Source organism: Fusarium sambucinum, chromosome III, assembly GCF_050947815.1.
Source record: "Fusarium sambucinum isolate potato_lamoka chromosome III, whole genome shotgun sequence".
NCBI lineage: Eukaryota > Fungi > Ascomycota > Sordariomycetes > Hypocreales > Nectriaceae > Fusarium > Fusarium sambucinum.
In genome coordinates, this window is record NC_139292.1 from 6,793,574 (window position 1) to 6,820,515 (window position 26,942).

A 26,942-nucleotide genomic window follows, 5' to 3' on the forward strand; every position below is an offset into this window, starting at 1 on the left:
TTCTTAATATCAGATTGAATTGACATATGTAAATACTTATAGGAATTCTCTCTCTAGGTAAACACTAACTCTAAAGTCATGAATCACTAGATGGTTGTTTGAGGCATTTTGTTATCGGTTAAATGCCGCCTAATAACCTAACATGGCAATGTCAATTGCGGACTAGTCTAAGCGTGATGTCTTTCATGAATGGAGATCTATCGTACCATTACGATTTTTTCATTCGCCAATATAATCTGTACTTCAATCATCTTCACTATGGCTTCAATTTACCAACCTATATCTGATGGAGATGAGGCTATCAACGTCGAATGCGATATGTGTTCTAAGGTTATGGAGTTTTTCGAACATCCCTTCAGCCAGTCTCACCACGTCACATTGGGAAAGGTTGGGGATTTCCTCCAGCGCGACTGCCCCCACGTTGAGTGGCTTCCACATTTGAAATACATGTATGGCATCGTGCCCTATTACGAGACCCGGCAGCTTCTATTGGATAAGCACCAGAATTACAGGGCTGCGTCGTTTGGGGTGACCTACCTAACCAAAACCAGCTATACCTGGAGTACAACTCGACCTTTTGAACTGGTGTTTCGGCCTGAAATACCGAACCATCCGGGTTCGGCCAGGATAATGGACAGCAGTTGGATCAACATGGATCTTGTAAATGAGTGGCGAACACGCTGCATGGAGACCCATTCGGACAAATGCGACAGGTCGATTGGAAACCTGACACTCTTCAAACCACAGTTCTTGATAGATGTGACGAGATATTGCATTGCATCATGTGAAGAGGAATTCCCTAGTTATTTGGCTTTGTCATATACCTGGGGGCAGACTCAAAGCTTTCGGACAACCGGATCAACCATCGAGTAACTAAAAATGCCAGGGTCACTAAAGCTTCCTCATATCGCCTCACAGATCCCGAGAACTATTGTACATGCGATTGAGCTTACTAAAGCCTTGGGTGAGAAGTGGCTGTGGGTTGATAGCTTATGCGTTGTCCAGGATGATGAGGTTGCCCTGGGCCATGAGTTGAAGCAAATGCACCGGATATATGCCAGCTCATTCCTCACCATTATCGCAAAGGACGGCCATGATGCAGATCACGGACTCAGAGGTCTATATGGGATATCAGAAGCGAAATCGACTGAGCAATCGACCGTACCTCTGGCCAGGAATGAGAGACTATCATTCATGAACACTGTTCTCCCGAGTGAGAGTTACAACATATCTGAATATAGGAATAGAATGTGGACGTGCCAAGAGCAAGTCTTCTCCAAACGATGTCTTACTTTCGAATCAGGGTATGTTACATGGCAATGCAATTGCGCAAATTGGACCGAACACCAGATATATAATCCCGAAGCGGATAGATTTCTGTTCGGGGGACCATACGAATTCAGAGACCTGATGGAACCACACATCCCGACGTTGAATAAACTTACACACCTCATTCGAAAGTTCAATCAACGCAACTTGAATTTCGATGAAGATGTTTTCGATGCATTCTCGGGGTTTCATACCCACTTGAACAGTCTCTATCCGTCGGGACTGGTTTTCGGTCACCCCGAGCTTTACTTTGATATCTCTCTTTGCTGGTACATTGTGCAGCAATCTTCTTCTCGCAGGCGAACGCCAACACGTCAAAGCAATCGCAGTCTACTACGCCATCGATTACCTAGTTGGTCGTGGATGGGATGGCAGGGTCAGGCCGTGTTTCCATTTGATCTCGAATTTGAGTCTGTTCCTTCTTTTGATAGGGGGTTCACTGAATCTTTAACAGAATTCTACGTCATTGGTTCTCCAGATGCTGCCATAAGAAAAAAGGTTGATTGCAACTGGTCTGAGTTGAGAAAAGCAGCTGCAAGAAACGCAGCTACAGACGACGTACCGATTGGATGGAAGAGAACTGGGTATAAATCTCCAGGTCACTGGAATACCGACTTCTACACAACTAAATACGGTCGAGAGGTTAATCCCGCGTGTATGCCTAAATACCTGCCAAAGTATCTTTACACGCATGTCTTAGGAGGTGACAAGCCACACCTTTACTGGTACCCCGTACCCGTGGTAGATAAGGTCGCTGAAACAGGCGCTGAGAACCAGCCGTATCGCGAACACCAATATCTTTGCTTCCAGACAACTCAGGCCTATCTATTTGGAAGCCCAGAAACCATGACTGATGAACTAAATCTATATCACTTGATCAAGGATGCCAGTGGTAATATTGTTGGAGGACTCGAACCACATTACCATAAAGACAGCGGAGTGCTCGAAGAAGAGACAAAGATAGAGTTAATCGCTGTAGTAAAGGGATGGACAAGTCTTTTGCAAACATGCGAGGTGGGGGGAATGAAGCGGAACGACAATTGGCGGAGAACATCGATGTCCGATATTTTTACAAGAAAGGAGGAGGAAGAAAGGTTGCGTGACAGACCAAGCTTTTTTGGACGGGACGATATGAAGTGGAAGGATAAGTGGCTTATAGAACAGGAGAAGAAACAAGACTGCTATCACGTCCTCTGGATCGAGCGGGAGGGTCAGGTAGCTTTCAGAAAGGGAGTTGGGTTTGTTTTAGCAGATGATTGGGAGAGGCTAGCTGGATCGTCCAAGGTAGAGATAGTTTTAGGATGACCTTTAACTTCTTCTGTTATTCGACTTAATCTACCTGACAGAGCCGAAGTGCTGATTTCGTTCTTAATATCAACATCAGGCTGTCGGTTTCTGTCGGGTATGCGATAGGCAGATGACAGCTAATGGCAGCGAACGTCCGTATTACACATAGTTACCCTTTATATCGGTCTCTGCCGATTGATGATTCTAAGTCTGTTCCTCTCATGAATGAAGACGTTGACTCTTTTGTGATGAGCCTTGATCATTGAAGTGAACGGTGCCTCCAGGCACTGATAGATCTTGGTTCTTTCGTCCACTTCGTCCCAAATCTGGCCAACAGTCTGCGATCGAAACCGCTCCATGAGACGAAGCATATCGGTTGCATACTGATAGCTCTCCTGCATTGCCTTCTGAACGCCGTCTACGACAAGACCACAGACCCTGCTCCACACAAGTTGTTGCCATTTCACACAGTGGAGAGTGTGGATGTGGAAAAGCTCTCGAATCCCTCCGGAGATGTGGCTTTCTATCCACGTAGCGTTGACCTGGTTTAGTATGTGATCGACGCGTACAGCAGCTTCATTGTAGAGCTCCCACGCGTCAAAATACGCGTCCATCAATTGGTTCTTATCGTTCGACAGGATGTTTTGGGCAACTTCTCCGAGGTGATCGGTGAGATAGTCGTGCAAGTTGTCGTAGATATCTTGATAAGGGGCTAGATATTGTTAGAAATGCAAATCGCAAGGGGATAGGGATATTACAAGGGTAGTGGTACGGCGTGTTGCGTTGAGATGTTTCCGGGTACTGATGCAGCAGGGTGAATTGAGACAAGTCATAAGGTTTAGTCAATGTCGAGACAACTCTATGATATAGGTTAGTCAAGCCTCGCTTTACGTTATGATCTGACCTACGATTGAAGGTAGATGTACTAAGGAAGAAAAAGAAATTAGCTGTAGGAAGTAGTGCAGTGTCCTCCAGACTCACATCGGTCACTGGTCGTTCGGATCTGGGATTGAGGTGAATGTCGGAGATACCTTTCGCAAGAAATGAGTATAACGATTGATCATTGTGACTGTCCACAATTGGGATATCGAGCAAGTGTTCCTCCATGTTTGCTTGTTTGCTGGGCTATCCGAGCTTTCGGGCTGAATGTTCTGGTTTTCAATGTTGAGATCGGGCAGGTTAAGATGAAGAGGGAAAAGAAAAGAACTTTATTCAGGTATATCACAAACTTTTCCATTATGCTTCAATGAGTTTTATTCAAGGAAACAGACATGTTAACTGTGTAAGCATGATTAATAGAATAAAGGGGAGTCTCAAAGTACTTTTATCACCCTGCACGCTGTTACTGATATGGTTTGTAGCAAGCTTTCTCAAACTTATAAAATCCCCGTGAACAGCTCAGCATGGAGCTTTCAACTTGTTGCCCAAACACATGTAAGGGCTCTCTATTCTTTGGACTTTGACCTTCCACTGACATCAAGCTTCTAATTGTCGGTATGACCTACCCTGCATCCACTACTCTGATCTCTTTCGCTGACATTGATCACAGCTACACCGTCGCCATACTATCACACAGATGTGTGACGCTCTTATCGTCGAAAGATGCGAAGTATACCAATAATTATCAGGACGTGACGCGACGCGGCTAAAGTTTATCGATAATCGTGAGTTCGTGACTGATAGCGACACTGATACCTGTAGTTACCCCTCCAATGACTGGGTCTGGAAACAGTGGTACCCCTCTCTCAACAAATATCCGGAGCCGCAAAAGAGATGATCCATCAACAGTGGAGTTTGTGCTGTTTGGTGCCCGCAGCGTGCAAAATCAGGGCCTTCATTTCTAGTGGAGCAATGGAGGCTAAGCAAAACCAATCTTAAAAATCTGTGGGCGCCATTAGGCGATCCGCAGTGAGTGAACCCCGCTAGACCAAGACAACTGCAGCTCAAGCGGCAAAAGGGACCTGTAAGAAGTGGTTTACTGGGGGTTGCCTAACGCGAGGGGGTTAGAAGTGCATCTCATCATCCGCCACCGCTAACCCGAAAACTGCATCGAGTGCTACGTTAAGGGAGCAGATGCACCAGGCGAGAAAGAGAAAAATCAGATTTCAATTCGCATTGGATGACGCGGTCTACTACCCAGTAAAGAGAGAGAGCGGGGAATGCAAAAATCGAGAAGAGAAAAAAGTGCAGCTGCTGAGTGTGTCTGTCTGACTTTTCATCCATGCGAAGAAGAGGGGTAACTTTTTAGTGCAGACCACTTGTGGCAGTACCTGCCGTTGCCCACCAACCAGTGAATCACCTTTCTTCCTCCCTCTCTTTTTTCTCTCCTCCTCTTTTGCACCTGCTCTTATCTTTCCTACCTGGTACCTGCCCTGTTGGTATATAACTCGAGACACGTTTACCAAAGCACTTCCTGTTCTTACATCTACAAAACCCCTCCCTCCCTCCATGAATTTTCTACGAAGATTCACTCCGCTTCGATCTTTCTCTCGAACATTTACAACAACACGCGCAATCATGTCTAAGCTTTACGTTGGGTGCGTCTCTATTCCCTCTTTCCTCTGCCGTTCCCATGCCCTGTCCCTCTCTCCCTCTACCTCTCCCTCTCCCTCTCGTCTTCTCTCTCTCCCTGTCGCAAAAGTGAGGGGTAATCATGCTGACCTAAATTCTCTGCAGAAACCTGTCCTGGAACACCACGGATGAGACTCTCCGTCAGACCTTCAGCGAGTTCGGTCAGGTCACTGACTCGGTACGACCATCTACAAATATTCCCAGATTATCCAGCGCTAATAAATCTCCCAACAGATCATCATGAAGGACCGTGAGACTGGCCGCGCCCGTGGTTTCGGTTTCGTCACCTTCTCCACTGAGGAGGAGGCTACCGCTGCTGTCAACGCCATGAACGAGCAGGAGTATGTTCTTTTTCTTCCCCCCAATTCTTCCCAAACAATAGCTAACCATATTCTCCTCCAGGGTTGACGGTCGTCGCATCCGAGTCAACGTCGCCAACGCCCGCCCCTCCGGCGGTAACGGCGGTTTCGGTGGTGGTCGTGGTGGTGGTTACGGCGGTGGCCGTGGCGGTTACGGCGGCGGTGACCGCAGCTACGGTGGTGGTGACCGCAGCTACGGCGGTGACCGAGGTGGCTACTAAGAGACTTGACTTGGCTTGATTGACTTCTTGACTTGGACTTCCGCATCACCAGATGTGGGCTGACTTCTATCGTCGCCCATAAACGAAGAAAATAATGAACGGATGATGGGTGTGGCCGCTGAAAACACGGTCCCTCGAGATTGACGATGGAAAGGGACTATTCAAAGATACCATAGGACAGTGAAACGCTCTTCTTTTTTTCTCACCACTGATCATTGGTGATGGCTATGCTGCTTTTTTGTTTTTGTTATACAAGCAGCCGGATGCGCAAAGGATGGGCGATTTATTCTCGTGTCGCTGTCATACCTGAGCTGATGCTCTGTTCTCTCCGCCCTGCTCTGCTCTGTTCTGTTTGCTCTACGCCGCCAACTTCTCCATCAACTTCGATGCTTGCCACGCCTACGACGCAACGCAAAACATCTCAAACATGCTTCCTACTTGCGCTCAATTGACTCTTGACCGATTTGCTTCATCGACATCCACCGACACTTACCCAACCTAGCTTTCTTTGACTCCCCGACGGCAAGCGACCGCCGCTTGCCTTGCCTGCCTTTTGTTTCCTTCCACTATCGCCATCTTTTTTCCTCAGCCGGATGTCTGTTGGCCTGGAATAGCTATCACGTTTCTCTTGCACCTTTCATCACATTGGTGTTTACGACCAAGTTTAGACCCTTTGAGCGCAGCCTCACCGCGCTATTCCGAACCCTCCCTGCATCATCGCCATACCCCCTCAATTGTCGTATTATCGCACTGTCCAAGGGAGGATTTGTTTGCGGCTGTGAGCCGAAAACAGAAAACAGGCTAACAAACAGCCTTGACGTACAACACACCACATCCTCAGACCTTGACTTGTCTCCAAAAATGAGCACAGGAAATTTCCGCACGACGTGGCAAACTTCAATTTCTCGGGCGCAATCGGAGATGAAATTTTGGACCTCAAACTCAACAGAGATTTAACGTTATGACAGCGTTCTCGTCCGACCCTGATATCACGGACGCTGCTTCTATCGATTGACTTCGACAGGGGATGCTCAATCTAGACGATGGCTCTGGTTGAGTTCCGGATACCTTATACTTACGGGGAAACTCTATCGCCTTGAGATCTAGAAATTACTTCAATCTTCCAGGGTCGTCTTGTACCGCATGTGCGATCAGAGCAGTCGTGCACCGCCAAATCTGGGGCGACGGATGGTTCTACTGCAGCTTTCACTATCACCAGATGCTTTCTTCCTCTGGTACTGATGAATCGATATGTGCTGGGGGGTAGAAGATGTTCAGTATAGGTACTGTCGGATTTCTCGACGTTGTCTCGTTTTGAGCTTGAAGAGAACATACGACATTAGTCTACTGGAAGATGACTGTGGCCATCGATCACAGTAGAGCCAGGTTGACAGTTTGATCGGTATGGAGTTAACCACTGTGTGTTTGTCAGAGTCCAGGCCAAAGGAAACAGAGTTATTCTACTCAAATCTCACGCAATCGTGATGATAACGATGGCCAGTTGTATAATTTGTCATATTCGGTGTCTCGAATGGATTAATAATGTCATTTTCAAGTCGCCGTTAGCCAAAAGCCTCGGCATCTCAAGCATGCCTTATATATCATCGAGAAACAGCGAATAAACTACCATCCATCTTCCACCCCCTCTTCAGTCATTACTTCAAATTTCTCCTACCCATTGTCTTTTTACCTACTATCAAAGACCAAATCGCATCTTGATTTCCACTCTCAGCATGGACCAATCCGCCATCCCGGTCCTTACGATTTCACTTTCCCGCCACCTTCACGGCCGCGATATCAACGAAGGTCTGAAAGAGCAATGGTCTGAAGTCAATGTTGCCACCCAGATATCTTCACGATTCACCAATGTTGGGTTCAATCTCAACGCAGATGGGTCAAACCTCGGAGGCCTCCAAACGAAACTTGAGGAACGTGAATGGAGTGGTATCATAATTGGTTGGTGTGCGCGGGGGAACATCGAGTTCACGGAGCTATTCGAATCTACCGTGGCTATTTGTGTGGATCACATTGTGTTAAAGAAGCAAGGCAATACTTCTTTGAAGGAACCTAAGCTTATCTTCTGTCGGGGGCCTCAGGACCTTGTTAACGCTACATTGCGAAACTTCCCATTGAACGACTGAGACGAGTTATCATGTTGAGGAGGTTGGTGTTAGTGATGGGGTGCCCTCATAGAGTCCTTATACGGTGTACTCGGTGTGACTACTATGAAGTGACTGAAACTAAGCTTCTATACCCATCTTTTGTGAACACGTCACCTGTATGTGTACTCATGATTCGTTTTTGGCATAAGAAAAGACACATACTAGGTACATTGATGCTTAAGCTCGACGGTGGCGAGCCTACGCAGTCAACGTGCGTCAGATCTGGGACTCTCTAATCGAGTTGTGGTCTGTGCATCAAAGACCAGGAAATCTAGAAAGCTCAGTGAGCGATGGCCACACAGACTCCATTTGGTTCTATTCGTATTAAAGTAGCATGTTTATATACGTGAATAGCTTATTCCTGCTTGATGTATTCAACAAGCTTGGGTCGAGCCTCGAAAGCAGCCTTGAACTTGACCAGAGACTCTGGCAAGCTCTCCTACAACAAACGCTATTAGCATTTCTCCCGAACTCGTCAAATGTTTACGTACTGGGAGTGTCTTTGTTCGAGCATCGTTATCAATAGAGACATAGACGAGAAAGTCGGTGTAGCTAATCTCATCGCCCAGAAGATAAGGTCCCTCACGATCGGCGTAGTACTTTCCGATGAGATCGTAGTACTGAGGGGCAGCAGTCTCCTTGTACTCCTCACGGGGGCCCTCCTTGAGGTTTCTAACCCACTGGGCCTGGGTATCCGATTAGTTTTGGTCCCCAGAGGTAGACGTGCAACATACTCTCCAATCGACGTAGATGTCTGACACCAAGTCCGTCAAATACTTGTCCTCGTTACTCTGACCGTCATATCGGCCAAGGTCACGGGAAAGGTAGCGCAGGATTGGGACATGCTGCAATCCATAAGTCAGTAGAGGACGCAAAGATGGGAGATCAAACTTACGCCAGTTAGAGCATGGCCCTTGTACTCAAGAGCAGGAACTTGACCATTCCTAGTCAGACCTTGCTTAATCAACTTCGCCTTGGTCTCAGGCCAAGTTTCGTCTCTTGCGTAGCGACGCTCCTCATACTCAATACCCGCATCCTCCAAAAGCAGTCTATGGGGTTACGAATGAGTCGTTGCACCGTATTGTCTTTGATGAGAGGTTTCCTTACTTGATGGGTTCACCACGGCCAAGCTTGCCAATGGCAAGGTAGTGATATACGACGGAGTCTTTGTTGAACATAGTTTTATTTGTATGGTGGTGATGTCTTGGAAAAAAGGGCTGTTTGTTCTAGAAGTTGTTGTTGAAGTTATTATACTGCGGGGTTATTCATGGCATGAGTCGGCGAAACTCCGTCTCCACGGTAGTTCTAAGTTCCGCGGAATCACTAAACATCGGCTAAGATGCCGGCTGGAGTAGAGAGATCGTCGGGTCCACTTTCTCTTCAGCACAACAACTGATAATTAAACCATTGCCTGTGTTGTGCATATACTGTTTCGTGATCATCGTCATCTCGTCCCATCTGTTCTCTTCTTGGTTTATCAATATTTTGTTTCTTTATGATATAACCTCTGCAGCCATGGTGCCCCCTCTCCGGGGCGTAACACCCTCGACAGCGAAGTATGGATGAGACGCACGCGTTTCAATTTGTTATACTAGAAGACAGTGACGCTGCTATCTTGTAATTTTCTAATGAGGATTTGATACAAATCAGGATCAAGTGGCCCTTGCATCATCCATATCCTTTAGCGTCCTCTGCACCTGTCGGACTAGTTCCTTTCTTCGTAATCTAGCATCGGGATTCCCCTGAGTATCAATACCATCCAGCTTTAGCATAATATGCTGCATAACACTTTCAGATAATTTGCGGTGATCGTCATCTTTTTTCTTCCGATTTCGAGGTGGCGATTGGATATATTCGGAGCATGGTGGTAACCACTTGGTTTGGAACTCAACAGCCAGATCATCCAACTCCTTCAATGGACCGCTCGTAGCTTTGTTCGGTATAGGTGGCTCTGGAGGTTGTGGCTTTGAGGGCCTTTCCTCTTTTATTTCTTCATAAGGCACATCCAGATCTTCGAATGAAATATTGCTGTGCGTTTCAGAAGCGTGTTCCTCTGTTTGCGCCTCATCATCAGTTTGCAGTGATGGGAGGGCGAATAGTGCGAGCTGTTCTTGATGTCTGCCAACATGGCGTCGATAATCTTTCATGGAGGACAGAGTCTCTTTGCACAAAGGGCAAGACACACTCTCGTCCTCCCTCGTTGGCCTTGCGCTCAGGTCTATCATGGCATCCAGTTGACTACTGGAAAAAGCATCGGGATGAACTTTGCGGACATGATTTCGACATTTTGACCTAACTGAAAAGGGTTTTCCGCAGGAGCATGGGCAATTGTATGTCTTCAGATGGTTCTGTGTCTCGTGTAGAGTCCACTCGTGCCGCCGCATAAACTCCATCCCGGATGCTGTGCAATCTTCCCAGAGGCACACATAGGGCCGAAGGTCGGCAAGCACGTGTCTCCTATAACTTTGACGTTAGTCACTAGTTCGTTTAACAACTTTGCTAGTAGTTTCTTTGCTTACTTCCAAGCGATTGTACTACTGGCTGTTATCATCAAATAACAAAACGGGCATTCAAATGGGCCATATTCAGCTTCTCTCGGTAGCGGAGGAACACGGAGCTTCTCAGTGTCGGCCTTTGAAGATGTGAGTGAGGTTTGTGTGAAGCCAGATTCGGAAGCTCCGTCTTCGTCTATCGCTTCGAGGTTAAAGCCGGCGGCTTTTGCTTGTAGGGGTAGAGAGCTCGCCACGGTACTCTCTACATCATTGTGTTCCAGCAAATCCAGGCCTTGTTTGAGCTTCAAGTTATGGCTTTCGCGATACTTGAAGTATTGTCTCCTCCGCGATATGGCCTTTCCTAACCTATCAGCGAGGAACGGTTCGATCTCGCCAAATTTGTCTTTAACATGCTGGATATCAAAGGGTTCGTAATGCGACGCTTCGACGGGTACAGATGCTGCGAAACGGTCGTGCGGAGCAGGGTTTCTGATTGCAACGCTCAGGCGCAGGAGACAACTGATAACGTCTGAAACATTCTGTGCGATTTGTGCCATCTCTGTGTCAGGCACCTGATCGAAATTGGAATCAGCATCAGAACCAATGTCCAGTGCAATGGTATTTTCATCTTCGACACGATCCCACGGGACTTTCTCCCCGGACATAATGAGAAAAGCATCTATCAAGAGCTCCGATAACTCGTTGAGGAGAGACTTGACTTGCTTCTGTAAATGAGAAGCATCTCGAAGACGGTACTGAAGTGATCGTCGTCCGCTGCTGTGCGCCGCAATATTCCCACACCATATTTTGAAGCGAGCTTCTTCCTCGCCAATCCCAAGTGCGGCTTTCAGGTAAGATGCTCCGGTCCCTGGAAAATTTCCCTCTCGTATGGTATTGAATTCGTCGAGGCATTGCCGTACAGAGTCAGGAATGCTTTCTTCCATCGTTTCGTTGTGATAAGTGAGATTATCTAAATGACAAGGGAGGAGAGGCCTGGCTTACCCAGTCGGCTGTAGGCATGTATAGACTAGCATTGTCATGGGTCTATTAGCTGTATTGCGGCATTTTTAACGTATCCATGCTGATACAGGCTGACAATCCACACATACCAAACCCCGCTCCGACATAGTTTTTTCAGCCTCATCAACATCGTCCTGCATCTTCCTATGTTTATTATGATCTCTTAAGCTTATGCCCAGGCCTTCTCAGTTTCTTCAGGGTTTTCAACAAAGCTGCATCTTTCTATAATCCGACTGGTAAATCGAGCTATGTCTGGCCTTGAAGTAGCCGGGATTGTGCTAGGAAGTATCCCTCTGGTGATCTCAACTCTGGAGCACTACAAGAATGGTGTTTCATTGATACAGAGATACAAAAGATACGAGCGAGAGTTACAAAGGCTGATCAGAAATCTTGAAACTGAACAAGTCAAGCTGCAAAATATCTGCGAGAAGCTCCTTGATGGCATTGTTCCGCCTTCACTCATCGATGCAATGGTAGAAAATCCAGGAGGCGATCTGTGGACCAAAAAAGAAACGCAAAAGGCGATCCGGACCAGACTTTGGAAGTCATGCGACGTTTTTGAACGGACCTTGAGAGACATTCAGACAGCTACTGAGGAGATGTATGACAAGCTTGGACCTGGGAGCGAGGTACGTGTCTTAGTTATGGTCCTATCGCGGTTCTGACAAGGCTCTTAGACATCTTGGTCAGATATGACTCTCGCAGGCAAGGAGCTCAAGCGTATAGCATTTGCACTGAGCCGGTCGGAATACTCTGAACATCTAACGACTATCCGGGACGGTATAACAAATTTGGAATCGTTAGCTACGATGAACATTGAACTAGAACCCAAAAGACGGGTGAGATCTCGTGTCAAGCTCCTCAGTGTTCTACGGACTGTTGTTGCCAGCATATACAGGGCTGTTGAGTCGAATCTCAAATGCAGCCGTGAGCATCAAGTGTCTATGAGACTATCAGGAGGCGTCGACAAACCAAGTTACAGCGAGGAGGATGAGATCATACAAGACCACCGCACTGATCTATTGCTCGCCCACCATCTATGGGAAGGCACATCTCAGTCCCTCAAGATCGGCAAACATGAATGGGATGGATGGCTATTAAGAGTAGTCCCAAACTTGCCAAGGACACCTCAGATATCTGTTCCTCTACCCATTCCACCCTCGCCTAACCCCAAAATTGGGAAGAAGGTCAAATCTGTCCGGTTCGGGATGCCTCGATTCTCATCATCAACTACTGTGTCCGAAGTAACTACATCATCAATCACCAACGGAATGGCGTCTGTATCTATAGGAAAAACAAACGTCACCCCAACAAAGATCCAGCCATGCCACAGTATATGTAGTAAAGCGAAACCAAGCATCAGTCCTGTATGCCTAGGAGCTATCACAGATAATTCGGCAGGGCAAAAGAGAACATATAACGTTTACAGCTCTTCTGTACTTCCATCAGAAACTCAGTATTCGACAGTCTCATTGTACGAGGTACTTCATAACGAGGACGGATACCATCTTTTTACGTACAGACAAAGACTACAGCTCGCTGTTTTTATCGCAACAAGCGTGCTGCACTTATACAGAACTCCATGGATGCTGGAGTTACCTCGGAGCCAAAGTATTGTCTTTGTAAAAACACGAGATGTCATCGACTACAACACGGCTTTTCTCAAAGCTGAGAAGGCGAGTGAAAGCGATGGCGGCCGAAACTCGATGATACCAACACCCAAATTATTACCTATTGGAGTTTTGCTCGTTGAGCTGATCAAAGGGCAGAGGATTGAGTCCCTTCGATCAGCGAAGGAAGAACTCGGCATTGAGCTCAGTGGTTTATCGGATTTCATGACTGCACAACGCCTTGTCGACGAAATATGTCAGGCTAGTTCTACCTACGGAAGTGCAGTCCGACGATGTCTGGATGTCGGGTTTAAAGCGCAGGCGTGTGATGTGCAGAATGAAGAATTCCAGCACAACTTCTATTCTGGTATTGTTGCCTTATTAGAGGAAGACTTGAATAATCTATAGAAACATACCAGTAGACGGCAAACAATTCCATCCATATTTCAGTTTCATACCCAGCGCGGCTGTCCGAGTCAAGGTTATGCAAGGTCTTAACGTCAGAAACGTGACAACCGGCGTGATGCTGCCTGAGGGGCATGAGATGTTCCAGGATTACGTTTTTATGTAAAAGGTTAAAAGGCATATTTGATAGAGCTGTGCTAATCGCACACATCAACATTGCTAATCGCACACAAGTCTAAGATTTTTTTCGCCCAACACTGCAGATTATTCTAACTTTTCCCTCCTACATATACAAATCAGTATACAGTCAATAGTATCAATTTAACTATTTCAAGAGGAATTACAATAAAAGCCTAGCCTTTCTTATTCCTTACATCTTGACCCTCTATAGCTTGCATCTTGACCCTCTGTAGCTTTAATCTTGACCTTCTATAGGCCTTGTTACGCGTTGACGCGACGCGATAAATCTCTTCCATAAGAGGCTTAGCGTAGTCACGTGCGGCTTACATAAGCGTCACGTGTTGATTATGTAAGTGACAAGTGGACCCTTTTTGTGCGATTAGCAATGTTGATGTGTGCGATTAGCACAGCTCATTTGATACTTTTGGCTTTCAAAGTCCAATAATGACCTTTTTCTTCTCCGTGTAACTTTGTCACAAAAGTTAGGGCTCGTAAGCAACCTTATTCTCACGCTATATAAAAGAACTGTAAGACCTGCTAAGCCGCCCAAGCACAACCGAAGAAATACCCGAGCCTGTCAGTCAATCTGCCCAGCTGGTCATATGCCATATTCCCTGTTGCTGATGAAAGTCATAGTAGTATCACGACACCTTTCATTTTCATGAGACTTCCTTTACCCAGCATCTTCACTTCAACCCTCGTTATACCTAACAAGCCCGTCTCCCAGTCCCTATCTCATCATGTCAACTCCAGTGACAGAAGAGCCCTTTACCTTCTTTCACAAATTCCCCCCAGAGATTCAACTTGAGATCATGAGACAGTGTTCCAAAAACGATCTTGTCTGTTTTTCATTGACATGTCGCGACAAGCATTACCTTGCAAAGCCTCTCCTCCCCGACAAACCAAATCTTCAACAAGTCGATCAACTTGGACCTACACCAGATATTCCCCCGACCTGTTTATATCCTAACGAAAAAGGATGCAAAGGCCCCAGAGGAGGAGGGTTCGTGGAATATGTTCCCATATGTCATCAACTGTCTATGCACTTTTACAAGAATAAGGATGCTACTTGCATCAGGTGCCAATTTTATCCCCTTGATCACCCTGTTTGTCAAGTCTCAGGATGCAAGAAACATTGTGCGTGTATTTCTTGCCCTCTCCGTATACGGCTACGCCATTGGATGGGGGGTACAAAGTATTGCTCTCGGTGCAAAAAGTTTACTATCCGGAAAAAGAATAATAAAGAAAAATGTAAGCTAAAAACCTTCCCTCTTTTGCTAATGATATTGATTACAATCTTAGGCTCCCATGGAAGGAAAAAGGTTAGAAAAACCCCAAACAATTATTGGACTGCGAGGAAAGGCAAGTCATATGGACATGGATGGAGTAGAAAATGGGGGACAGACGCTGTCGATTATGAGGCGTATCAACCGGATGCTAAGCCGAGAGTAAACGCAAGGATTGTGTAAGCGAGTCGGATGGATGTATTCAATGTTGCGACTTTATGATGCTTTAAGTAGGTGTTCTAGGTGTTGGCTTCCTAATCATTAGCCTATCTCGAATTGTATGTGCATCACTGCATAGTGTTCATCATGATGCATATGAAGATGAGGTAGAGAAAGGCCAACATCTCTGGTAGGAGCGATTTATTATTTGTTCTATGCTGTCGATAGCTAGTGGGGACTCAGCTGAAGATCAATACGGCAGCATTTTCCGGAAGTTGCGGTCAATGTACAGAGGTTAGATCAGATGACATGAGTCAAATTGAAACGGAATAAACGGAAGACATTTGCTGGCAAAGGTGGAGAAGTAATTCTGAAGAAGAGTGAATTTGGAAATGTTTGACGTTTAAAGTGGAGGCTCATAAGATATCTAATTTAGTGCTGGACTATGCGTTGTTTCCGATATTCAGTGCAAAGGTAGAATAATTCTCGATTAAGAACTAATTCAAGCTGGATAGCCTGCGTTGTACCAAGATACCACTAACGTGCCAACTCTGCCGTCGTTCCATAAGACTGACGATTCATTGCCTTTATTGAGAAGCTGTTCTCATACAAGTCTACTGGCTATAGAGCGGTGTAATGGATTTAAGGTTTCGACCTGCCATGTCAAACCCTGCTAGATCTGGAGTAGGAAACTTTAATAAAGACCATTCTATATGATCGATAATTTTCCATAAATCAACATCTCAACTCGTAGTTTAAGGTTTTTGCGTCTACCCTCGCTAATACGACTTGAAACATGTTACTACGTTCCGACATACTGGATTTTTATATATAAAAGATTCGACCGTTGCAGGTCGTGTCTGTCCCTTGCTCATTACAGACAACTTATATCTGAAGGTCACTATCATCAACAGCCTTATTCTTCACCAACAATGCAATTCCAACTCACTACTCTTTTCGTTTTGCTCGCTGCTGGCTTCCACGCAGTAGAAGCCAACAGATGTCTTTACAACCCACCTCGTCTGTGCAGTGAGGGCTGCCCTAACGGAGGCTGTATTGTTCCCAATAGCCCAGGTGATGTGTGTTGGTACAACTGCTAAGCTGTCTGTAAGTAAAATTCTTTCCCCATCAGCATGTTATATACTGACAAGACGTTCCTCAGGCTGAACACTTGAATCTTCTACCTCGCGATCAATAATTCGTTATTATCAATCGGACTAGAGGCGTTTCTATCACTGTTGAGTGTTTATCAGGGTCAATTTTACAAATGCGTTGAGTTAGACACGGTGTAAGAACGGGGTCATTCATAGAATCAGACTTGATGGATGAGATAGAGGTGACATGTCCGAGGATGATAGGTCATCTTACTTATCACTACTGTTATAGAATAGCATATGAATTCAAGAATATATAAGATATACCATCTCAGCCCTAACCCTATTGAGCTGTCGATGAGTCTATTTCGGTTGTAACATTGGACGCAATGTGATCCGTATGCTTGGGCGTCAGGGAATTGGAGAACTGCATATCCAACATTTCTTTCTGATCGATAGTCTGTTCGCTGGCCTAAACCTCTCCCGGTGGCAGATGAGTGTCATCATCTGGCTTGTTCTCGGCTTTCCAAGTTCTATTAATCCAATCTCCGATTGTCACAAGCCTTATGAACCTGTCATAATCTTCATCGCATAAGTGCTTGGCATTTTAGGCGACATCGGCACCACTAGGACCTGGGTCGAAAACAGATATCCTCACCCTTGTTCTGCTTCCCAAACATTACATTTTCAACATCGGCTACGATTAATGTGGTCGCGATGATTTACCTTGCGAGAGGCCTTCCTTCTTATCACGATTGCTTCTTGGAACAATAGAAAGATTTCACTCTTCATTAAATTGTTATCACGAAAATAACTTGAAATAAGCAACGCGCGCAAGGGAGATTATCATTAATGAACATACGATAAAAGGCTTCAAATGATGACTGAGTTCCTCGGTTCTTTCTATGAGGTACAAAAGGAACTCACCAAAGTGGCATATCTCCCTAACCTCTAGTCATTCTATTGGATCTGTCCCATTAGAAAAGGTCGTGTTAATGCTTGCCCGCTTGACACGACGGCTATTGTTTTTTTATCGGAATTAGAATAATATGACACCGGCGAAAGAGTTTTTGTAAAAATTCTTGGCAAATATGACCAATCTTGGCTCAAAGAATCAGGAATTTCTCAATATCAACATCAATGAGGTACGCGGTCTGATCACCTCCTCCTGAACCAACACCTGTAACACTGAACTTTGAGGCGACACAAGTTTCATCCCGTTCGAGCTGATGAAACATCTGGATGTCAAAGTCATCATCATTGGCCATGGTTGCAACAAGTATAATTAAATGAGTGTTGGCTAGATCGTAGCGAGTGAAGCTCATGTGTTGTTAATCCTATGTTGAGATACCTGTGAAGAGAGTCTAAATGCATTGGATTATCGTAAAGAAGTGTTTTCGTGGTAAAAATGAACACATGTATTTCTTGACCGAAAAAATTGGTAAGTAATGTTGTGGTTTCTCGACATTGGGATTATCTCTGCTTGTAGCTTCGCCGTCGCTGTTAGTCAGTGCGTGCGAAAGCATTTTTCATAAAAGAGATGCGACCGAGCTTCGAAGCATCCAAATTGACCTTGTACAGGGTAGTAACAGCAGGAGTCAGTAGTAAGGCAGGATCTTCATCTAGGCACTCGATGGAAGAATGTAGCTGATGTAATTGTCTCTCATCAAGGTACTTTTTTACTGAAATTGTTGTTGGTATAGGGTGGGCACGAGAATACTACGTCATGAAACCTTATCGATAAATAGAATCAGGGAGCTGAAAATCTTGACAAAGATCAGCAAATTGGCCCTGGGAGGCCTGGGGATTCAAGAACCCCATGACATATTTTAAGAAGGCCAAGAACAAGCGAATGTCACCATTAATATTGGAATGGAAAGACAGGATGAAGATCGATTGAAGTAGTTTAGATCTAAAGACATGGGAATGTTGTGGTGGATATAAATAGAAGGGCTTGACGAGGGAAAAAAAGGGGAGAAGCTTTTTTTGCTTCAACGTTCCAGACTTCAAAAATAACAGGCCAGCCCAGTTATCAGCCCTTGCTCAGTGGGGACGGGGACTAGGCGATTAGCGGAAAATTAGTTGAGACCGATTTTAGGTATACGAGGTTTTGGCAAAGTCGGAGAGGGACAGCGGAACTTTGGTTGTATTGGACAGGATAGCCCCGGTCCAATCGCGTGGAGACGTGTCGTCCTTTTAATAGACGTTGCCAAGAATGCAAGTTGTAAGCTGAATGTCTTGTTTGGGATTAACTGCCGAATATTAAAGGAGGTATCAATATGATAGACGACACTTGCAGCATATTGAACCAAAGATTCATTGATCAAAAAGGAAGTTGTCTGTTTATTTTAGAGTAGGTAATCCAACAACAACTGTTCTAAAAGTGTCTCTACCCTAGCTTGACTGCCGTGTCAAGCGAGAATGAATTGGGATGAAGCCGGCCGGGATAAAAGAAGGGGGACGGGCCACTTAAGCCTCAAGGCGTCAATGTAACGGTCTGGCCGAATCTTACCATGGACCGAGCGACTGACTCTCCAGCAGCCAGCAAAAGCAAGGCCCCAAGCGCTAGACGAAACCCGGCGCTTCCGACGAGCGCCAGGACAAGAAGGCGATAAATAACAAGCCACATTTCAAGCACGCTGCTGTTCAATCACAGACTATTTATGCAAATGCAAATACATACAGATAAACAGCCAGCCTCTCTCTGTGTCTACTCAAGCCACCAGAGCCACAGCCCTTTTTTCTGTAAGCTTCAGGCTTGACTTAGCGCATGTCAGACGGGCACTCTAACCAGTTGCTTGGACAGAGAACCCTGCCTAATTATGTAATTTATCTGACGTTAGTTAGCGGGCTACTACTCCGTACCTGATTTAATACAGGGGCATGAAACCCCTGCTGGCCCGCCCCCCGGTACTTCTTCCACCTTTTTTGTTCCAAAACCTGTCATACAAAAGGACAACAACGCGTCGCCAAAGCACACTTTGATCTTTATTTATACGTATCTATCACGAGGTTGTCCTTGTTTGAACTTGACACTTCTTATTCTTCTCAATCAACTATAGCCTCACTTTCTACGCAGCTCTCTCACCGTCGACACTGCCCCTCTTCTCAGCTCCACTTCTCTGTCACATTATCAGTCTCACTCTCGTATAGCAAGCCCATCATGCCATCAGCCCCTGGATCCCCTGGCGGTAACGTCATGACACAAGCACAGCTGGAGACCTACCAAAAACAAAAAGCTCAAGAGAGATCAGAGAGACAAGCCAGCGACAGCGAAGATGAAGATGATAACATCAATTATGACTCTGATGATGACAAAGTCGCCAAGCCAAACGAACAAAGAAGGCGTCAGGAGGCGCATCTTGCTACTTACCGACAAAAAATGATGAAGACTACCACTGGACAACCAGCGGTTGAGCACACACGAATTCCTTCTCTCAAAGGCCCTTGGATGGATATCACCGATAGTGATGATGACGACGACATTCCCCTGGCCATGCTCAAGTCCAAAGCTAAAGGCGATCAAGCATCAAGATTGTCAGGCGTGCGATCAAACCCCAACTTGCGCGCATCTTCACAGCAATATCTTATGAGACCTGGTTCATCACAAGGACAAAACAACGGCGGCTCACATCTCCGACTACCATCTTTCGCATCAAACCTTCCCCAAGATCCATTTGCGGACCCTTACCAAGACCCTTTCAATGAAAGGAAGCCCATGTTCAATGGCGGATTGATCGGTGTTATTGCTCAAGAGGAGCGAGCCAAGGCATCGCGACGAGGAGGAACACCGAGTGTGAGCCTCACAGGTCCTCCTGACACAGGATTCGGCATGTCCAACGGATCAATCTACGGAATGCAACAAGCTTCGAGATCCCAGTCCTCGATTTCAGGCATGCCCAACCCTTATATGGCTTCACCTTATGGAATGCATCAAGCTTCAGCATCCCAGACTTCACTTGCAGGCATGCCTATGCAGCACCAAATGCAACACCAAATGCAACACCAGATTCCCCACGGTATCCAAGAGCAGATGCAATTTATGCAAACTGCCATTTACGGCGCTCAGCACAAGCCCAAGACTTCATGGGGAAGCATTCCTCAAAGACCAGGAACGAGCGGAAGTATGGCTGCTATGCAGAAGCCTTCTCTACCAGCTTATGGAGGATATGCCCAGTCTATCCCACCAGCAGAGCGTAGCAATGTCGGTCTACCAAGCCGATACAGGGCGGTGTCGAAGCTAAAGGCTTAGACGGATTGTATGAACAAAATTGAAGAATGAATATGAAAACGGCTTTTTGAGATGAGAGGCACGATACCTACACAATGCGGCTCATATGAGAACGCTTTACAGCAAATTTTACTATGTCTGGGTGGGTTATGGGGTTACAAGATTTTAATAGGTTATGTACATTATGTAAAAATTCTACCTGGTATCACGATTACTTTACTGGTTCATAATGCTCAAAATGCTTCGAATCGTCTTTGGATACATACATGACTTCATATCAATGTTGTGGCGCATTAAAGATAAGATTTCATTGATATACTATGGCAGTTCATTCGTTAATATTATTCTGGACTGATGCGATATTCATGGCCAAGTGTGCCATATAATGTTGGAACACCATCCCTTCAGCCCTATACTAGGCAAGGGAGCCACTCTAAGCATGTTCAACCTGGCTCACTTCGCTCTTCATCTGAGCTTGGGTCTTAGCAATGCCAGCTGCCGCATTTTCTCCGTCGAACAACATGGCAATCTCCTCAAGAGTGGGACCCTTTGTCTCGACAAAGAAGAAGTAGATGACCAGACATTCAATGACCAGGCTAGGATATTATGTTAGCTTCTATCATGAGGTACTGTTATTTGAACAAGACTTACATAACAATGTAGACAAAGTAAAACTTCCAGGCCAACTGCTGAAGACCAAGTGGGTTGACCCATTGGTTGAAAACTCCAGATAGAGCAGTAAAGCAGAAGCAGAGCGTGAGACCCTTGGCTCGGATGTTGTAGGGCAGAATCTCGACGGTATAAGATACGGTCAGACCAGGCCATGCGGCACCTGCAACTCCGTAGAAAAGGAAGATCATGGCAACGACAGCGATACCAGCAGAAGAGGACTCGGTCTTTGCGTAGACAGCACTGCATGCAGTCCAGATGGTGAAGGAAATCAACATGCCGACACCTGCGAAGAGGAAGAGGACTCGGCGCCCAACGCGGTCGACGAAGAAGGCGGCGAAGAGTGAAACAAGCCAGCACCAGATTGTCAATCCGCCGTTGATGTATGCTTGGGTTACAGCACTAGCGAATGTTAGTGTCTTTCGATCGAATGTTGCACATAGAGTAACTTACTCAGTGATACCAATGGTTTTCAGAATGGCGGCAAGCTGTTGGAAATAATAGTTAGTACCACTATTGGATAATTTAAGTGACTGTCAGCACTTACATAGTACGAAACAAGTCCGTTACCACTGCATTGGGAAAAGATAGCAGTCGCGATGATCAAACCGCATCGCTTTCGGTTACCAGGAGTGCGCCAAAGCTCAGCCCAACCATCACTGCAACCCTCGCGTTCAAGCCTGATGGTGTTGACAATCTCGGTATACTCCCACCTGACAAACTCGTCATCGTCGTTTCCGTTGCCGTGGTACTTGACAAGGATCTGGCGGGCCTCCTCTTCGCGACCCTTACTAATCAACCATCGAGGGCTCTCGGGAACAATAAAAATGGCAAGAAGTTGAATGCCAGGCATAAGACACTGCAATCCTGTGGGAAGAACCCACTGGATAGTGCCGGATTGATTCCTCAGGGTGCCGAAGCACACCCAAGCTGCGATGATGCTTCCCAGATACCACAAAGTGTTGTAGATAGTTGTGATCTTGCCTCGGTGGCGGGGGTGGGAGATCTCGGTAATGAGGAGCGGGCATGTTGCGTTGGAGATGTTGGAACCGCAGCCCATGATAAATCGGCCGACTAGGTATAGAGCATCGCGTCGTGGACCGTGGCCTTTTTGGGGAAAGCATTGCATCAAGGCGCCTATGATGACAATGACGCAGCCGACAGCTGTACCCTTCTTACGACCGAGGCCGTCGGCGACGTAGGGAGCGAATAGTAGGACGAAGAGACCACCGAAACCGGGCATCGCGCCAAAGATACCGAGACGACTTCCTTCAGGGTTATCAAAGACTGTGTTTGTATGTGTCAGTGATGTAAGTATTGAGACGATACATCAATCAACTCACATTGTTGCCAAGAGCCCATTGTCTGAAGACCATTCAGCAGACTAGAATCATAGCCGAGAGTCGTTGAACCCATGAAGAGAAAGATCATCATAAAGTACAACTTCCTCAGCTCAGTCTGTTTCCAGAACGGTAGTGGGTTGCTTTGGGGGACATGGTCGTCATGAGAGATTTCGACTTGAGTCTCCTTTGAAGTCATGCTGGGCAAAGTTTGTCGCTTCGCTTTCCCCTATTGATGATGATGGAAGCGGGAGTAGATAAAGATCTGATGATCTCTTCCATTCAAGATCGTCCTCCACTCGATATATTATATACTCAGAGCATGCGACTCTCTGATGCACGAATTGGAACCAACCATACATGTCGAACCATGGAACTAGTCTCGTGACAAGCATTCCAGGTTGGAGAACGCTACTCACAGCAGTTTTTCTCTCTAGGTTTTTGTCTCTCCCCATGGGGAAAGCAGGGATTCTAGAGCATCTTAACCTGATAGAGAATGGCCCACCTCACTATTGGACAGCCCCTCCAGACTTTGTTCTGGCCATGCCGATTAAGGCTTGGTAGACTAGTCAGGTATATCCGATATTTCTGCGAAGTAGTCCATACAGGAGTGTCTAAAAGGAGGAGGTGATCCGATAATTCTCCTTGAGCATCCGAACCTGACTCCCCACCTTGTTATCCCGCAGTAATCCATGCCATGGCAGACAACGTTTCTGACAGCGTTGTAGCCGATTCTATAACCGTTTCTTCAGGCATTAAACCCCGCAATCAAACAGCTTGCGATCTCTGCCGAGCAAGGAAAGTTCGGGTATGAGATCCACAATACCCCAGGTTCAGGTCGTATTGACCTCTTTACTGACACCATTTTCGGACAGTGCACCTATGAATCGGATCATCAGAGATGTCGTGGTTGCGAGACTCTCAATGTAGATTGTACCCATGTCCGGCCGAGGAGAAAGAGAGGACCTCCAAACAGGTCGGTTCAACAGTGAGTCTGGCCATTCCAAGATGAACAAGTCATGCTGATCTGTCAAAGACATGTCCAAAAAGCCCAAAGCCTCGCTACTTCTCCCGTCAATGTTTCAATATCACCAGGCCAGAGTAGCGACATATCACTTCACAGCCCTTCAGTACCAACTGGCTGGTTATCCGCGTTTGCTCCCGAATCAACCATCATGCGCCTCCTCGGAGACTGGTTCCATGTGATCCACCCTCTGGCTCCGACCTTACTCCGACGTCGGTTTCTCCGCCAGCTCGGACAAGGCCTCGCTAACACAGACGCGGAATTCTGCGGCCTGGTCATTAGTGTTTGCGCGGCTACCAAAGCCACGCTACCACGGCATGATTATGGGCCAATTACTGTTGACTATTGCGTCGACTTTCTCGACGCCCATGGACTGCTAAAGAGTCAATTCGCTCGAGACTCATTTAGCATCAACAGGTGCATCGCGTTGTATAACATGGGCACAGCCATGAGCGCTACGGCGAAATCAGGCTTGGGCAGCATGCGCTCCTATCACGCTCTGAGCGAGGCAGCTGCTGGCGCACGCTATTTGGCATACTATCATACACACGAGCACGATGAGGTTGAGCAACAGCTATTGAGAAGACTCATATGGTTATTGTTTGCTAGCGCATGCAGCGCGGACATCTTCGGGAGGCTCCCCATTAGTCTGCTCAGTCAGGATCGGATGGAGAGCTTCCCCCGACCTCTTCCTTTGACAGATGATCAGATGGAGCCTCAATGCATAAACGCTAGTGGCCATGAGCAAGACTCAGCATGGCATGGTGATGACACATCCTATGTTCCGGGACTCAACTCATTAAGCGACCTTTTCCTCATCTGGCAGCAAGTACAGCAAAATCCCCAAACTACGGACCCTCAGGCCTGTATCATGAGATATTTGGCCAAGGTCCAGGACGTTCTAGATAATCTTCCGCCCGAGCTTCGATGGCGCGGCGGTCTATCCCGTCCCAAACATGTCACGGAAGGGCATGATGTTCAAATCGCCAATCTATTCGTGACAAGTCTAAATATCCGGTCAAATATTCTGCAAAAATTCGGCCCAACCAACGAGAGCGCTCAAGAACATCAGAGAATAGTGGACGATCTACTAGAGATCCTATATCACTTACCGCACGCTGTCTTTGACGCAAACGGTAGTAGCTTAGTCCCCAAGATCCGGGACATTGGAGCCGCTTTTCTTGAACAGACTCAGCTGGGGAATAACGTTGGTCAATTGGAAATGGAGGCAGCGAGGACTAAACTGGAACGGCTACTAAGGAAACTAGATGATCTAGACTGTTGGCAGGGAATTGGAGAAGTTGATCTTCCCCCACTGAGAGTTTAACACTCAATTCCGCATTTCTATTCCGGCTTGATAATGAAATGGTGGAGGGAAATAAGAAAGCTGGGGTAGTATTTCGCCGAAGGTGGGCAGCTGACTCGATCGACATTGATGCGAAATAAGTCCGAGACGCATCATACGAGCCTTTTACCCCACGATCTCCACCACCTCCGAATCCAACGATTATTGAAGGCTATTTGAATCAACTTTCATCATTCATACTATTAACAATTCATTGACTTTGTTCTTGCACACCAGACCTGATCATTCACAATCATGACAGCCACACAAATTCCCTCGCATCCTCACATCAAAACATCAGACAATGGCTCAGCCCAGCTCATTGTCAAGGGCAAGCCCTTTCTCATGCTGCCCGGTGAGCTTCACAACTCCTCACTGAGCTCTGCAAAGTTCATGAGCGAGGTCTGGCCTGCAATGAAGGCTGACCATGTCAACACATTACTCGGCTCAGTAACATGGGAAATGATTGAGCCCAAAGAGGGCGAGTTCGACTTCAGCGAGCTTGACAAAGTTCTCGAGGGCGCCAGACAGCACGACATGCACCTTGTTCTGCTTTGGTTCGGAACATACAAGAACGGACTTTCCACATATACTCCAACATGGATCAGAACAGACCCCAAGCGATTCCCCAGAGTTCAGGTTATGGAGGCTGGAGGTGTCAAGAGAACACTTGAAATGATCACTCCTCTATGCGACGCTGCTTGCGAAGCTGATTCAAAGGCCTTTGCAGCCCTCCTACGCCACCTCCGGGAGGTTGACTCTCAACACCAAACCGTTCTCATGGTACAAGTTCAGAACGAGACAGGAGTCTTGGGAGATTCTCGCGATAGATCTCAGAGAGCCAACAAGGCCTTTGCTGAGCCTATTCCCGCTGATCTTGTTCAGCATCTCAGCCAAGTCGATACCCATCCCAGATTCAAGAAGCGCATCCCCAGTGTCTCTTCATCAGAAACTTACACATGGGAGTCCCTCTTCGGTCGTGGAACCGCTGCTGATGAAGCCTTCATGGCACACCTTATTTCTTTTTACGTAGGAAGAGTTGCTGCAGCTGGAAAGAAGGAGTATCCCATTCCTCTATACACAAACACATGGCTCAACATCGAAAGCTCGTCGGAGTTGGACTTTTCTGGGGGTGCGCCTGTCGTTGTTGGCGGTGGTGATAAACCTGGTGTCTACCCTTCAGGTGGTCCTTGCCCTCATGTCTTGGACATCTGGCGATACAACACACCTGCCTTGGACCTACTCGCGCCAGACTTGTATTTCCACGACTACGAGACAGTATGCCAAAATTACACAGAACAAGGCAACACGCTATTTATCCCTGAACAACGCCGTGATGAGTACGGAGCACGACGAGTGTGGTTGGCCTATGCTACGTATGGTGCTCTCGGTGCCAGTCCATTCGGTATCGACACAGGCTCTGATGTGATCGGTCGCGAGTTCAAGCTCCTCGACCAAACTAAGCAATATCTTCTCAACGCCGCACCCAAGGACCGCTTCGGTTTCTTTTTCGACGACGAGCCAAGCGAGAAGAAACCCGAGAAATGGACTAAAGTGTTCGGTGATATCGAAGTTATTGTCGAGCGATGCTTCGTCTTCGGCAAGCCTGGTCCCGGCGGTGGCATGGTCATCCACCTTGGTAACTCCAAGTTCCTTCTTGTTGGTCGGGGCTTCCATGCGCGATTCAAGGCAGCTCGTGAGGGAGCTACGTTTGGTGGTATCCTCCAAGGATGGGAGAAGGAAATCGATGAGAATGGAAACTTGCAAACTCTCAGGGTTCTCAACGGAGATGAGACGAGGCATGGCGAGTTTATGATGATGCCTAATGATGACCCTGATTACGGTGGCTTCCCCATTGCGGTTACACCTGGAGCAAGGACGTGTATAGCTGAGGTTCAGGCGTATTGTATTACCGAGGAGGAGGATGATAGGTAACGAATGGCCTTGGGTTTGTTCTTTCATATCACTTAGCAAAGATTGCAAATGTCAACAATTAAAAGTTAAACATGCAACTAAACCCTGATAACCTTCCAATATCAAAGCAATATTGACATACTCAAAATAACTCATGATAGATCAGTCACTGGTAAGCTTGTCCAAGAAGGCTCTGATGGACTCAGCCCCTGTATTGTGTTGGTCATTGCCGTGCCGCTTTTCC

The 26,942-nt window shown here is 46.6% G+C and overlaps 11 protein-coding genes across 11 annotated transcripts; 7 read left to right on the top strand and 4 right to left on the bottom strand.

The window, feature by feature from the left end:
- Window positions 1–879: 879 nt before the first annotated feature.
- Window positions 880–2,634, top strand: FSST1_012429 (uncharacterized protein; the record flags this gene model as incomplete). The annotated part of the gene is made up of 1 exon (XM_083235655.1): window positions 880–2,634. One exon carries the CDS (start codon window positions 880–882, stop codon window positions 2,632–2,634), a length of 1,755 nt encoding a protein of 584 aa, XP_083082125.1.
- Window positions 2,635–2,785: 151 nt separating this feature from the next.
- FSST1_012430 (uncharacterized protein) lies at window positions 2,786–3,723 on the bottom strand (the record flags this gene model as incomplete). Its single annotated transcript, XM_083235656.1, has 5 exons — window positions 2,786–2,804; window positions 2,905–3,328; window positions 3,375–3,475; window positions 3,525–3,541; window positions 3,598–3,723. The coding sequence occupies 5 exons, from the start codon at window positions 3,721–3,723 to the stop codon at window positions 2,786–2,788; spliced, it is 687 nt and encodes a 228-aa protein (XP_083082126.1).
- Window positions 3,724–5,133: 1,410 nt separating this feature from the next.
- Window positions 5,134–5,767, top strand: FSST1_012431 (RNA recognition motif domain-containing protein; the record flags this gene model as incomplete). Its single annotated transcript, XM_083235657.1, has 4 exons — window positions 5,134–5,153; window positions 5,293–5,365; window positions 5,422–5,528; window positions 5,590–5,767. 4 exons carry the CDS (start codon window positions 5,134–5,136, stop codon window positions 5,765–5,767), a joined length of 378 nt encoding a protein of 125 aa, XP_083082127.1.
- Window positions 5,768–7,500: 1,733 nt separating this feature from the next.
- Window positions 7,501–7,908, top strand: FSST1_012432 (uncharacterized protein; the record flags this gene model as incomplete). The annotated part of the gene is made up of 1 exon (XM_083235658.1): window positions 7,501–7,908. The coding sequence occupies one exon, from the start codon at window positions 7,501–7,503 to the stop codon at window positions 7,906–7,908; it is 408 nt and encodes a 135-aa protein (XP_083082128.1).
- Window positions 7,909–8,284: 376 nt separating this feature from the next.
- FSST1_012433 (glutathione S-transferase) lies at window positions 8,285–9,107 on the bottom strand (the record flags this gene model as incomplete). Its single annotated transcript, XM_083235659.1, has 5 exons — window positions 8,285–8,368; window positions 8,421–8,615; window positions 8,664–8,774; window positions 8,825–8,978; window positions 9,037–9,107. 5 exons carry the CDS (start codon window positions 9,105–9,107, stop codon window positions 8,285–8,287), a joined length of 615 nt encoding a protein of 204 aa, XP_083082129.1.
- Window positions 9,108–9,581: 474 nt separating this feature from the next.
- Window positions 9,582–11,365, bottom strand: FSST1_012434 (BAG family molecular chaperone regulator; the record flags this gene model as incomplete). The annotated part of the gene is made up of 2 exons (XM_083235660.1): window positions 9,582–10,386; window positions 10,449–11,365. 2 exons carry the CDS (start codon window positions 11,363–11,365, stop codon window positions 9,582–9,584), a joined length of 1,722 nt encoding a protein of 573 aa, XP_083082130.1.
- Window positions 11,366–11,689: 324 nt separating this feature from the next.
- On the top strand, window positions 11,690–13,459 carry FSST1_012435 (uncharacterized protein; the record flags this gene model as incomplete). The annotated part of the gene is made up of 2 exons (XM_083235661.1): window positions 11,690–12,070; window positions 12,119–13,459. The coding sequence occupies 2 exons, from the start codon at window positions 11,690–11,692 to the stop codon at window positions 13,457–13,459; spliced, it is 1,722 nt and encodes a 573-aa protein (XP_083082131.1).
- Window positions 13,460–19,338: 5,879 nt separating this feature from the next.
- FSST1_012436 (uncharacterized protein) lies at window positions 19,339–20,427 on the top strand (the record flags this gene model as incomplete). Its single annotated transcript, XM_083235662.1, has 1 exon — window positions 19,339–20,427. One exon carries the CDS (start codon window positions 19,339–19,341, stop codon window positions 20,425–20,427), a length of 1,089 nt encoding a protein of 362 aa, XP_083082132.1.
- A 412-nt stretch (window positions 20,428–20,839) lies between these two features.
- On the bottom strand, window positions 20,840–22,614 carry FSST1_012437 (general substrate transporter; the record flags this gene model as incomplete). Its single annotated transcript, XM_083235663.1, has 5 exons — window positions 20,840–21,002; window positions 21,058–21,477; window positions 21,529–21,563; window positions 21,623–22,362; window positions 22,419–22,614. 5 exons carry the CDS (start codon window positions 22,612–22,614, stop codon window positions 20,840–20,842), a joined length of 1,554 nt encoding a protein of 517 aa, XP_083082133.1.
- A 498-nt stretch (window positions 22,615–23,112) lies between these two features.
- FSST1_012438 (uncharacterized protein) lies at window positions 23,113–24,766 on the top strand (the record flags this gene model as incomplete). The annotated part of the gene is made up of 3 exons (XM_083235665.1): window positions 23,113–23,223; window positions 23,291–23,403; window positions 23,452–24,766. 3 exons carry the CDS (start codon window positions 23,113–23,115, stop codon window positions 24,764–24,766), a joined length of 1,539 nt encoding a protein of 512 aa, XP_083082134.1.
- Window positions 24,767–25,039: 273 nt separating this feature from the next.
- Window positions 25,040–26,719, top strand: FSST1_012439 (uncharacterized protein; the record flags this gene model as incomplete). Its single annotated transcript, XM_083235666.1, has 1 exon — window positions 25,040–26,719. One exon carries the CDS (start codon window positions 25,040–25,042, stop codon window positions 26,717–26,719), a length of 1,680 nt encoding a protein of 559 aa, XP_083082135.1.
- Window positions 26,720–26,942: the final 223 nt, after the last annotated feature.